Below are 13,279 nucleotides of genomic sequence, written 5' to 3' on the forward strand. Positions count from 1 at the left end.
TAAAAGACTTAGTTGTACGGTAAATAAACACAGCGAGATTATAGGATTAGTAATGGAGAGGCGTTTTATTGACATCTCTCCATTACTAACCTGTGGGTGTGATGTCACTAGACAATACAAAGGTGACATCAACCCCACAAATATAAATCCGATTTGCCACCATCACAGGGAAAGTGTGACAAGCCAGGTAAAGCGCCAGAAATGGCGCATCTAATGCACCTTTTCTGGGCGGCTGCAGGCTATTTTTAGGCTTGGGGGTCAAATATTCATGGCACCTGAACAACTTCAGAATACCTTCCCCCAGTTATCTGCTTAAGCTTGGCTGGTCATCAGAAATGTGGATGGGGGACCCTGCGTAGTTTTTTTTCTATTCAAATGAAAAAAAACAGCATGAGGACCCCTCTATTCTTGATAATCAGCCTTTCTAATGCTGACAGCTGAGGGTTGCAGCTCCCAGCTGTGAGTTTTGCCTGGCTTATCAAAAATACAGGGGAACCCAGGTCATTTTAAAAACATTTAAAGTCTCACGGTGCAGCACTGAGCTCAGAGTTCACCATGAGAAATGTCAGTTAACTGCGGTGAACTCTCTGAATGCAGTGCTGCACCGTGAGACTGTTACTGTGCTAGTGGGGATTTCACAGAGTTCCCTGCAGTTCAGGAGCCAAGCTGTGAATGCACCCTCAGTGACCTGCAAAAACCTCGATGACTTCACCGTTGTCACTGACGCTGCGATCTCAGCAGCTCATACATCAGTGGTTCTTAGCCTAAATGTTGACATCTGGTTACCGTCAAGGTTGAAAACTATTCATCCCGAGATATTGATTACGGAATGGGACAGAACGACGGACAGGTGAGGGATTTGGTTTTTTTTTTTTATTATTGCTTTATTACAGGAGACCAGGGTTTCAATGGAATAGGCGTTAGGTGAGTAACTTATTTTAAAAAAAAAATAGAAAAGTGTGTTTTGCTTTATTTCAAATTAAGGACTTTATACTTGCTATATTTATTTACAATATACCTATAGGATTAGTAATGGATAGGTGTCTTACAGCTACCTCTCCATTACTAAGCCGTGGTCTTGATGTCACCAGACAATACAAAAGTGACATCAATCACACAAATATGAGCCCCACTTGCCACCGCCACAGGGCAAGTGGGAAGAGCCAGGCAAAGAGCCAGACTTGGTGCATCTAATAGATATGCCTTTTCTGGGTGGATGCTGGCTATTTTTAGGCTGGGGGAACGGGCAAAGTCCATGGCCCCTTCCCAACTTGAGAATACCAGGCCCCAGCTGACTGCCTTGGCTTGGTTAGTCTTCAAAAAATGGGGGGACCCCTTTATTCTTGATAACCAGCCTTCCTAAAGGTGACAGCAGAAGTTTGCTTGGCTATCAAAAATACAGGGGAACCCCCATGCAGTTTTTTTAATGTAGCACTTCCATCAGTCGCCGCCTGCTCTCGCTGTTATTACTAAAACTTTTTCCTTCTGATAACAGCTGCGGGCTCACAATGTCATATGACAACATGGGAACCACGGCTCTGACAGTCGATCAGAAGCAATGTTTGCTGCGCTGTCATGCACATGACAGCGTGGCAAACACTGGATGTTTGGGCCCCCATTTAAGCGAATGGGGTTCGGGTGATGTTCTGGCACTCAAACACAATTTCTTTTTTAAACTGTTTGGCCGAACCCGACAAATCCAACATCCAGACCATCTCTATTTACAACCAAATAAAAGGTCTAGTCCTTTGTCTAAAAGGTTCGGTCTACTACTAACATACCAATTGCTAACAATTGTGTCCTTAGGAATGATTTTGGTAGTTGGAAAAGTACCAGTTTTAAACAGCAGTAGCTATAGTTTTCCTCCATAGCATAACAAAAAATTCATGTAAATTATCTAAAAATCACAAATTAGGAATACACTCCTAGGGCAAAAAAAAAAAAAAAGGTCTCCATATATAGAAAAGTCATCTGAAACAGGGAATTTGGACCCTTGACCACAACAAACGATTCATTCATTTTGACTGGTGATAAGTTCCTCATTGCTCAAAAGTCCGATCGGTTATATTGCATTTCTTTGGCAGATCATATCCACTGGCTAGATCATTGGCTGAACAAGTCCAACTCAGTAGATGCAGTACGAGCATTCTTCAGCCCACATAGGTCTTGCGTATTTGGGCTTTTAACTAGAAGGACACCAGGTGCAACTTTGGCATTATAAAACCTCATACATGGACCAGCAGTAGCAATGAGCAGAAAGTTTTATACTTCCATCAGTGCTGAAAATTATCAGAACACCAAGCGATAAGAGCTGAGAACTGGTGTTTAGCATTAGAGTTTTACATTAAAACGACTAGAAATTTGGCAATTTCAGGAAACACCTTCTACTTTCAAAACCAGGCTCAGGAATAGATGCAAGCATCTTACTTCATGGTAGCACATGTTCATACAAAAGGCGATTATTAAACGATCATATTAACAAATGCAATCCATTGCTACTGTGTTGAAATATTTTAAAAATCTTTAAACTAGTGCACATATTCAGTTTTATACGGTTACATGGAGTAACATGCTTGCAGCTGGAATGTGCAGCATTTCCTGAAGGTGCTTGATATAAAAGTAAAACGCAACTGTGGTCTGTATTCCTATGCGATCGAGAGAAAAGTTGGACATCATATTCTTTCTGCATTGCTGCCGCTGGTATTCAAGGGTAACGATCATTTTTAATAATTTTTTTCACGGGCGTTACAGATCAAAAAGTGCTACAGTCATCTGCTACAAAAGCACGTGCACAGAGGAAGAACTATGCACTGCTGCTTGTACAATTTTGCACAATCAGTGGCACATTTAAGTCTATAAAACATTCCAATTTTTTTTTAAATTATATATATGTATACTTTACAAGGTGGCTAGTTTTCAGTAAATATGTTTTTGCATAAAACGTTTGATAAATTTGTACAATTAAAAAAAACAAACATGCAATTTAAAAATCTACATATCAATAAATCTATTCATCCAAATAGTTTTCCCTTCATTGATATTGAAAATAAAAATTACCATGGCAAGTTGACTTTACCCAGCACTCATCCATATTTATTTCATTTCACATAATCTATACTCAGATTCAAAGGAGGTTTGGAACAAAACGTGATTTTTTTTATCATCGCTTCAAACACGGTCAATTTCAAATCTAATGTCAAAGCTTTCAAAATTTTCTACAGTCCAAATATATTGTCTTTATATATGTACACATTCACAAAATAATGGTGGCACATGCAGAGTCTTGGATATTGCATGTTCTAGAAAGGAAACAAATTAATAAAATGTGAATTTTTACTCTTAAACTTAAATGGATGCCCTCACGTGAATGCAATTTTTTCTTAATTTTCAAATTTCTTCTAAAAGTTGTGAATACTGGAACAAACGTATATGACTTGCGACAAGTTTTTCAATGACTTCTGTCAGTTTTCTTTTGCGCATATGATCAGTACATTACTTTTGCCATAAAGTTCTCTATTAAAGGCACCTTCTATTATGCCTATAATTAAACTGCAACAGATGGCAATGGTCTTTTTTTTATCTTGCTTGAGTTTAAAAAGCCAGTTTTTACTTACATTCAGGTTTTAATCAACTAAATATTACAGTCAGTAAAACAAGCATGCCAACTTAAGATGTATGTACATCAATTGAAACAGCTGTAATTTGGATATAGTATGTAACAGCAAAATACTCAATGTCATACCCATACCATTATTTGTGTACACTCAAGAACTCAGTACAAAAAAAAAAAAAAAAAAAAAAGATTAAAATGCACCCCTTGAGTCATCCCATACTCAACACATTTAATATATGTTTACAATATATATATATATTTATATATAATATACATAGCTTTTTTAGAATTTCCAAATAAATCTTTGTAATTAGTCTAAAAAGTAAGAAAAAAACTCAACAAAAAAGTCAAATACACAAATAATCCACAATTTCAATATCTAAGTAAAAAGCCACGTTTCATTTCTTTCCTTTAAACAAGCCGAAGATATTAAAATCATTGTGTTAAATCAGTGGCATTTCAGTTTGCCTTTTCATAGGACTTGCAGCCATTTAATAAAAGTATTTTGAACGAAAACCACTTTTGTAAAGGGATACATTTCCCAAAAACATTTTGGGAAAGACTTAGCAACAACCAAAGATCAGTGTATAATGTCAAAGTCCCGATGCCTTATTATAAGAGGACATTGATTACATTGATCAATATACTCGTTGCTCGGATTTTCCAGAGCATGCTCGGGAGTCCTCCAAGTATTTTGGCGTGCTTGGAGATTTAGTTTCTGTCGCCTCAGCTGCATGATTTGCGACTGCTAGACAGCTTGAATACATTGTGTGGAATGCCTGTTTGTTAGGGAATTTCCCACATGTATTCAGCCTGTCTGCAAGTCGCAAATCATGCAGATAAGACAACGAAATCTAAATCTCCAAGCACGCCAAAATACTCTGAGGACACCCGTGCATGCTTAGGAAAACACAAGCAATGAGTATACTCGCTCATCACTAGAACAGAAGGCATGCGGCCGGTGTGGAAAGGAGGAGGGTATATAGATTTACGGCAGCCTTACTGAATCTTCTAGGTAACAGGTGTATGGTCATTTATTTTTATTTATTTTTTTTATTAGCAGTGTCTGTCACAGTGGTTTAGGACTAGAATATTTTAATCAATATATTTTGCACTAAAATAGTGTCCTTAAAAATAGGTTTGTCTGATTAGAAAGATAGGGTTATTTGTATTTTTTCTAAACTGGCCATCCTTGTCCAAAGTCCATGCTCAGTACTGCAACTCAGCCCCCTATAAATAAGGCTGAGCTGCAGTAATCCCATGGAAATGTGGCTGATTTCAGATAGCAAACACTTTTTCGAACCCTAGAGAACCTCTGTAAACATTACAGCTAGTGATGAGCGAGTATACTCGTTGCTCGGGTGTCCTCTGAGTATTTGGATGTGCTCGGAGATTTAGTTTTTGTCGAAGCAGCTATATGATTTGTGGCTGCTAGACAGTCTGATTACATGTGGGAATTCCCAGCAAACAGGCATTCCTCACATGTATTCAGCCTGTCCAGCAGCCACAAATCATGCAGCTGAGGCGATGAAAACTAAATCTCCGAGCACACCAGAATACTCGGAGGACATCCGAGCAACGAGTATACTCGCTCATCACTAATTACAGTGTAATCACTGTTATTCTGCACATCTCACCAGTATGATTAAATGGCAGCAAAACATTTTATTGGTTTGTCTGTTTTTTCACACATCTAATAACAGACACAATGTGGCTGAACCATACACTGCACAGATGCTACAGTTACCATTGATCTAAATGTTATTTATTTCTTATGTGCCTAGTGACAAGTCTGTTCCTAAATAGCATTCTTATTTACACGTAAGATGCATAATAGTTCATGTATTTCTAATTTGACAGTAAAAAAAAAAAAAAAATTAAAAAATTCAAGGAGGTAATGTGAAATTGCTGCTGTGGGAAATCTCTTAGTCAGGGTAAAAAGCCTCTAGAAGCAGTACATTTAGTCATGATGTTGGCCACTGGACTTCCATTCTAATGATGCCCATAATTGCAGGCAGTATCCAAAATGGACCTTGGATGTAGGGAGCATATTTAATCTTTTTTTAGGAATTTATTTTGGTTTTTACCTAGAAGTACATTCAAAGAACACAACACAACGGATACTAAACAAAGCAGTTAAAATAGAAAGTGTGTTCTTTTGTCTGTTGTACATGGATTTCTCTTGTTACAAGCAGACCATTGGATTGGGAAATGCTGCCCTTCTCAATTGACAGCTCCAAGTTGAGAAGGCAGCATAATGAGAACTGACATGTAAGAGGTCCGTAGTTTCCCCCAAATATGCTTGCAGGAGTTTAAGTGAGAAAGGGGAGTGGTAAGTACTTGCCCGCTGTGTTTCCTATATTGTAGTTATTTGCCGTCCCACCGGCCGTTTTTACATTGTCCCAATTGCCACAACCGCAAGAGTTGGAAAGTAGTTTGATCCAGGCCTGCCTGGTCAAATGTGCACTCTTAAAAATAAAATGCTGCTACTGTAGCTCAGAGGTCATTTGAAAGACAGAATCCTGGCTCCAAGCACCAGATAAGTTCACAGCACCCTGAACAAACCATTAGATTAGAAAACAGCACCCCGCAAAACTAAGCCCACAACATTGTTTTTTGCATGTTATCCTGATTACTGAACACAAGAAGAAAAGAAAGGCCGGTTAAATCAAATCTTCGGTCATTAGTAGCACGTCTCTGGTTTTGAGTGGCTGCTTCAGTAAATTAAAAACTACAGGTAAGCACGGTGTCATACAAAAACTTTGGCAAGAGCATCTGCGCCCGCACTGGCTATGTAGCATTTGGATGGGTGGAATGCCACATCGTGAATGGACTCATCCGATTTCTTGCGGTGGGCTGTGAATTCCTGTATGCAGGTCTTGCTTTCTAAGTTCCATAAACGTATTGAACAGTCATGACCTGTGAAAAATGAGCATACATTAACAGGATAAAAGCAGACAGAAGATGAACAGGAAAAACATCACGGCAAGAGACTGTTGTAGCAAAGGCATGATATTTAGCAGACTTGAATCTTCTCACAAGCTGGAATATTACTGGATGGATGGAAAGGGGGTAACAATCACCGATTGTACCATTTTAGGCAGAAGAGGATAACTGTTCTTTGAAGGGGTTATCTGATACTAGGAAACAAGTGCCTTTTTTGTCTAAGGCCGGGGTCACACTAGAGAGGAATACGGACGAGCGAGAGGCGTTAAAAGCATGCATTACACACGGACAAATGATTCTCTATGGGGCAGCTCCCAACAGCCGTATAATTCTCGCCCGTATTCTACGGTCCGTGCCAATCGCAGCATGCTGCGATTGTCAGCGTACTACGCCCGTAGTAAGGCAATGCAAGTCTATGGGTGGGCAAAAAAAACGGATTACACACGGACCACACGTGACTTGCGAGAAATACGCAGGTCTTTTGGCAGGTGACAGGACATGGGCCAATCCCATCATTAGGAAGCTTAGACATGAAAATGAGCTCAAAAAGCGCTCCAGACATCCAGGAAGTGCGCCTCCACGGAGTCCTGCAGCGTCATGGCGCCATATTTTCTCAATGTGGAGATGCTGATTGTCTTAGTGCAGGAGCGGCCAGAAATCTGGGACCAACGTGATGCCCATTATGCCAACCGGGCAAGAAAGTTGGCGTCATGGAGGCGCATATGTCGCCAGATGTACCACGATTTTGGTGATCGGCCACGTGAGGAGCAGCAGCAACTAAGTACAACCCAAAAACTGTTTAAAATTACCTCACTTCAAAAAATGCATTTAGAATCAGCCCCCTCCCCTTCCTGTGCTTGTACTTTTTGCCTCATGAGGCGGGTAGATTTTTATGTGACCCATGGTTTTACACTGCCATAATTTGGCCCAGCCCACAAGCTCCTCATCCTCCTAGCCAACCAAGTTATTAAGTGTAGTTACTTAATACATAAACTATTGTACCCCTGTGTATCTGGCCTGGATGCCCCAATTAAATATGCCACCCTGGGAAGAAAGCACACCCCAGAATTCCACATGCCTAGGCTACTGGTAGCAAATTTGACCTATCAAATATGTGAAATTGAGAATATTTCCTGTCACATTGCATTGGAAGATGTGATGAGACGCTGGTGCAGCATCCGCGACCAATACAGGCGGGAACGTCAGCAGCGGTCCAGGAGTGGTGATGCGGGCCACATAAAGAGGAAATACATCTATTATGATCACCTCTCCTTCCTCGCTCCTATTCTAGATATGAGACCCTAAGTAGATACCTCACATCACATTACACAGATACTTTACAGGGCCAAAAAAATGTATTTATTTTTGGCTCTGTTCTATTTCATAACAGAACTCAGTCCAACCTTACGGAGAGAGGAACTGGTTTAGATACCGAGCCCATCATAGATCGTGGGTCTGTAGGGGATGAGGTGGCTGGCCCATCTTCTCCCCTTCCAAGAAGCATGGGTGAAGATTCCTCTCAGGAAAACCCAGTGCCTGCGCCACAAACCCCACCACCAGGACCACATCCACAAGCAGGACAATCTGCTGCTGCACCATCAGCCATACAGGAGGAGCAGGGCAACACGAGCAGCAGCCTAACTGGCCAGATCCGGGGCTCCCCACAGCCTGCTGGACCATCCCGGCGATGAAGAAGGCGGCGCCATATCCCTGCCCAAGATACCCGTACCAATGTGGACACAGGGGTACTGAACTATCTGGCTAGAGTCAATAATGATGATGGCGAGGAGGCATACTCACGCAGCCTGGTTCTTTATCTTCGTGCCCTTTCCCATGAGGTGAGGCTCCGTATTCGAGGATGTTGTCAGATCCTGCTTGATGCAAGCACACACCCCAATATCCCATATGAGTTATTTGAATATCTGGAGAGGTGGCAGCTTTCACCCAGAAATCTAAAGCACCTTAGGCACCCCACACACATGCTTGCTCAAGCAGGCTCTGAGGATACTCAAATACGTGGGCCTACACCTCACCCCCTTCCTCCCCCTACCCAACCTTTCCAACAGCAGCCACATATGTCTGGCTCTAGCCAACCTCACTAATATGGCCACTTGTTCCCACCCAGTGTTGGAGGCTGGTCCCAACCTGGTTGGGGACGACATGGCTATATTGGTAGGTATGAGACACGGGCCTATCAGACCCAACAAGAGGCCCTTCTCCAGTATCACTCTGGCCAGTACCAAGCACAATCCAAGGAGGCAGTACACTACCCACATCATGGGCAACAGTATGCCCCCACACAGGGCGATGGCCAAGTTGGGCAAAGTAGCCAGCAGCAAACACAGGCTGGTCTTCCGCCTTCTCCTCCCCCGACGTACCAAAATTTATAATATTGCCATTTTGTTATTGCCTAATGGTATTTTGTTTGTTTTATATGTCCGAAAATGTTTATTGTACCCAATTTTCACATCTGCACAAAGGCCAATTTGGCCCATTGCCACATTCCTCATATGGCAATAATGTTTTGCTTCCAAAAAAAAAAAAAAGGCAAAAGTAAACATTTGTCTACTACATTTTACGTCTGTGTCTCAATTAAAAAAAAAACGGTGTCAGCATACTAACATACGCTTACCAATGCAATTAAACAGTCACAGAATCATAAGGGGTTTAAACATATATATTTAGACAGACATAAACCAAAAATTATAACAGACAGCATGCTCTTGCCAAGAAGTTTCCCCCTCAGGTGACAAAGTAATTTGTGAAAATATCACGCACTTTGAGCCCAGAGAGCGGTCTACGTTGAGGGTTGATAGGTGGTCTCGCCCTATGCACATTGTCTGACCCACACACAACACCAGCAGTGGAGGAACAATCATGTATCCTGGTGAAGTTATGAAGAACCACACAGGCTTTAACTACTTCATTAACATTTTGTTCACTCAGCTGAATGGCAGACTGGAGTACCCGCCATTTGGCACAAAGAATGCCAAAGGAACACTCCACCAGTCGCCGAACACGTGATAGGCGCAAGTTATAAATTCTGTGCCGGTGGTCCAGGTTGCGCCGGGGATATGGCCTCATGACATTGCGCATTAACTGAAACGCCTCATCTGCCACAAGGACATAAGGGACTGATTCTTGAGTGGAGCCTGGTAGCTGGCGTGGTGGTGGTAGATCCAACTAGTTGGTGCGTAGCCGCCGACCCATAATGGAAGTATTGAAGACTCTAGAGTCTCCCGTCCTTCCATAGACCCCAATGTCAACAATTATAAACTTGTATTGAGGGTTGGCCAGAGCCAACAATACAACAGAAAAGTATTGTTTATAATTGAAGAATTGGGAGCCAGAGATCGGCGGCTTACGCACCCGGATATGTTTGCCATCAAGGGCCCCAATACAATTAGGAAACTGGCATTCCTCCTCAAAGTCCCTTGATATCCTCAACCAGTCTTCCATCTTGGGCTGGGGCATGACGAGTTGATGTAGTCTTGACCATATCTCACTACATGTCGACCGGACTATGCCAGAAATGGTCGATCTTCCAATGAGAAACTCATGGTGGAAGGCGGCATAAGACAGGCCAGTGGACAGGAAGTTGAAGAACAACAGAAATGTAACATTTCAGAATGCACAAATTAACTAAAAACCAGGTACATACATACCAAACTTAATTCAGATCTACTAACACACATATACTGTATTTGGTTGCACAATGACTAAGTGATATTCAGTACATATTACATAACATTCTGGTCTGTAAGTTTAAATATATCTGGAATAAGATGAGGGCATTAAACTTAGTCCAAGAAGCAAAAAATACATACTTTGGGCAACATCATGAACATAGAGAATGTGGTTGTATAGTACATACCGTAATGTGAGTAGAAGTCGCTCCTCTGCAGATATAGCTTTGCGCATCCTTGTGTCCTGAAAGGTTATCCCAGAGCGCACTGTCTCCAAGAGTAGATCAAATGTTGCAAGGCTCATGCGACAGTATTGGTAGAATTTTTCCAGATGCTCCCGCAGAGAAGAATAGAGGCGGTGAAAATGACCTCTTGTGACTCGTTGCCTCAAAAGTGGATGGACCCACATGCGTCTCCTCCGCTGCGGATCCACTATCACTGGGTATGTTTGACCAAAGCGGCGTGACAAAAGCCAGTTGAAGAGAACCTGCTCAGTTGTGTTGATACTCAGACTGTCTGCCATGTTGCACATACAACAGCAACACACCTAGTCAAGGCAAGGTCACAAATGGACAGAATGGAGGTAGCCACCTGTTCCTGAGGCAATAAATAGGGTGCAGGCTAATGATTTAAATAGTTAGGCCTCAAAACCGTTAAATGTCCATTTTGCAAGCGTGCGAGAAAATCTCGCCATACGGATGCTGACATGCGCAAAATACGCGACCACACCTTGCTTACGGATGACATACGGAGCACTATTTAGGGGTCATTCATCCGTATTACGCATGTAAACTATGGACCGTATTTTGCGTCGGTTAGTGTGACCCCGGCCTAAAGCTTTTTCTAGCATCATAGGTCAAATGCAACACCAGATACAACCCACAGACAAGAGCAGTACTGATTCCAGGGGGAGAAAAAAAAAGCAGATATTTGCCATTTAGAAATTAACCCTTGCACCACTATTCTCCACTGTCAAACGCTTAAGGTTTTTATTTTTCTGTATATATATCCGTATGATGATTGTTTTTTTGTAAAAGGACAAGTTATTTTTTATGGCACTATTTATTTTCCACATAAGGTACCAAAAAAAAAAAAATTTTTTTTTTTCCAATTTCACAAAGAAAAAGGAATACACAAATTTTGCTGGATACCTTTTTTCAGCACTCCCTCAATGTGTTGAAAAAAAAAAAAATCACATGTTAAAGAAGTTGTCCGTTCCAACCTGATAAGTCTGCAGTCACTGTATGTGACTGCAGACTTCTGAATCTCCCAAGCTCACAGCTGGTGCTGCAGGGATTCACCGATTTCTGAACCGGGACCGGAGGGCATTTATTAGTTATACATACTCCAGGCCAGAGCCCAGCTAGTGGGTGCAGCCCTGCTCCATACACTGGAATGGAGTGAAGCTGCACACTCTAGTTAGCCATGTCCACTGGACAGTTGCGTCACTAGTCGAGATGCGGCTTCGCTTCACACAAGTGTATGATGTGAGGCCATGCCCACTAGACAGGCACTGGCCGGGAGTATGTGTAATACATACATACTCTTCAGTCCCAGCTCAGAAACCGGCAAATCACGCTGTCACGGGGTTACCGCGACAGTGAGGAGCCAGAAGACCACAGTGACTGATTGCTCCTACTCCTGCGCTGAAAAGAATTTCACGTTTTTAACCCCTTAATGACCGCCAATACTTTTTTTTAGTGACCTAAGATATAAGAGAATAGCCTCGACATACAGGTGCCAAACCAGCAGCTGTCAGCTGTAGTGTTTGCACCATCCAAATCTGTTTAACCCCTTAGATGCTGCTGTCAATAGTGACTACATCATATAAATGGTTAACAGTATGGGGGCTTCCTTTTTATCCCTATTAGTGCACTCATATTATTGTGTGGTCCTGATGTTTGCCATGGCAATTCACAACCAAATAGCGGCCTTAGAGTCTGCCGGCTGTTGTAACTTGTTCAGAAGTTAACGGCATTTAGGTGGTAAAAACACACATTTTCATTTCTGTCATGCCACTTTGCATTAATTCCTGAAAATCACCTGAAGGGTTAATAAGCTACCTGACTGCAGTTTTCAATACGTCAGGGGGGTGCTGTTTATAAAATGGTATAACTTTTGGGGGTTTCCAATATATGGGACCCCCAAATGCATTTCAAACATGGATAGGTCTCTAAAAAAATAAATTTTGTAAGTTTCCTTGAAAAAATGAAAAATTACTGCAATATTTTTAAACATCCTAAAATGCTAACAAAATAAAAGAACGTTTTACACATGGTGCTGATGTAAAGTAGACATGAGGGAAATGTTATTAATGTTTTGCTGTGGTATGACTCTCTGGATTAAAGGGATAATCAAAGTTTGAAAATGGCTACTTTAACATTTTTCTCAAATTTGATTTTTTTATAAACACAACATATATCAACTTAAATTTACCATTATCATAAAGTATAATGCGTCACGAAAAAACAATCTCAAAATCACTGGGATTTGTTGAAGCATTCCAGAGTTATTACCACAAAGTGACACTGGTCAGATTTAAAAAATTTGGCTCCGTCACCAAGGGGTTAAAACTGTGTAAATTTCTTATGGCAGTACAGTGGTTAATCAGCCATGTTGAGAACTCTGGGAGTCTGGGCTCTCAGCTCAGCACAGTTGGCCAATCACATCCCTTATATAATCTGGGTCCTGACTAACACACATCATCAGAGAAAGCTTTTGCTGCATGGCTGGGAGGATAGTAGTTGGTGGTTAAGTGAGAAGGAGTTTGGTGGGTTTATCTGTGACTGTTTGGCTTAGTAAGTGTGATAATTCCATTTGGTTCTACTTTGCTTTTACCTGATCCTTCACTACCTGGTGAATTTCTCTGCTATATGCGAGTTAATATTTGTATGCCTGGTATTTTCCATATCACCTGTTCATGAGTTGCCTTGTTCGTCTGGATGGTGTACTACGGTGCACAGCTACTCCCCTCTTCCCTGGGTCGGGGAGGGGTACAGACAGAAGGTGGATTCAAAGGATAAGGCAAGTACGT

General features: G+C 41.6%; 1 protein-coding gene across 2 annotated transcripts in view; it reads right to left on the reverse strand.

The window, feature by feature from the left end:
* Positions 1–5,362: 5,362 nt before the first annotated feature.
* STRN (striatin) overlaps positions 5,363–13,279 on the reverse strand; it is a 171,074-nt gene continuing 163,157 nt past the window's right edge. For both annotated transcript variants that reach the window (XM_073557662.1, XM_073557663.1), the window contains one exon: positions 5,363–6,532. In XM_073557662.1, the coding sequence (XP_073413763.1) occupies positions 6,363–6,532 (170 nt within the window). In that variant the 3' untranslated portion in view covers positions 5,363–6,362. The remainder of the gene's footprint in view (positions 6,533–13,279) is intronic.

Source organism: Dendrobates tinctorius, unplaced genomic scaffold (assembly GCF_039654945.1).
Source record: "Dendrobates tinctorius isolate UK_male_01 unplaced genomic scaffold, ASM3965494v1 ptg000250l, whole genome shotgun sequence".
NCBI lineage: Eukaryota > Metazoa > Chordata > Amphibia > Anura > Dendrobatidae > Dendrobates > Dendrobates tinctorius.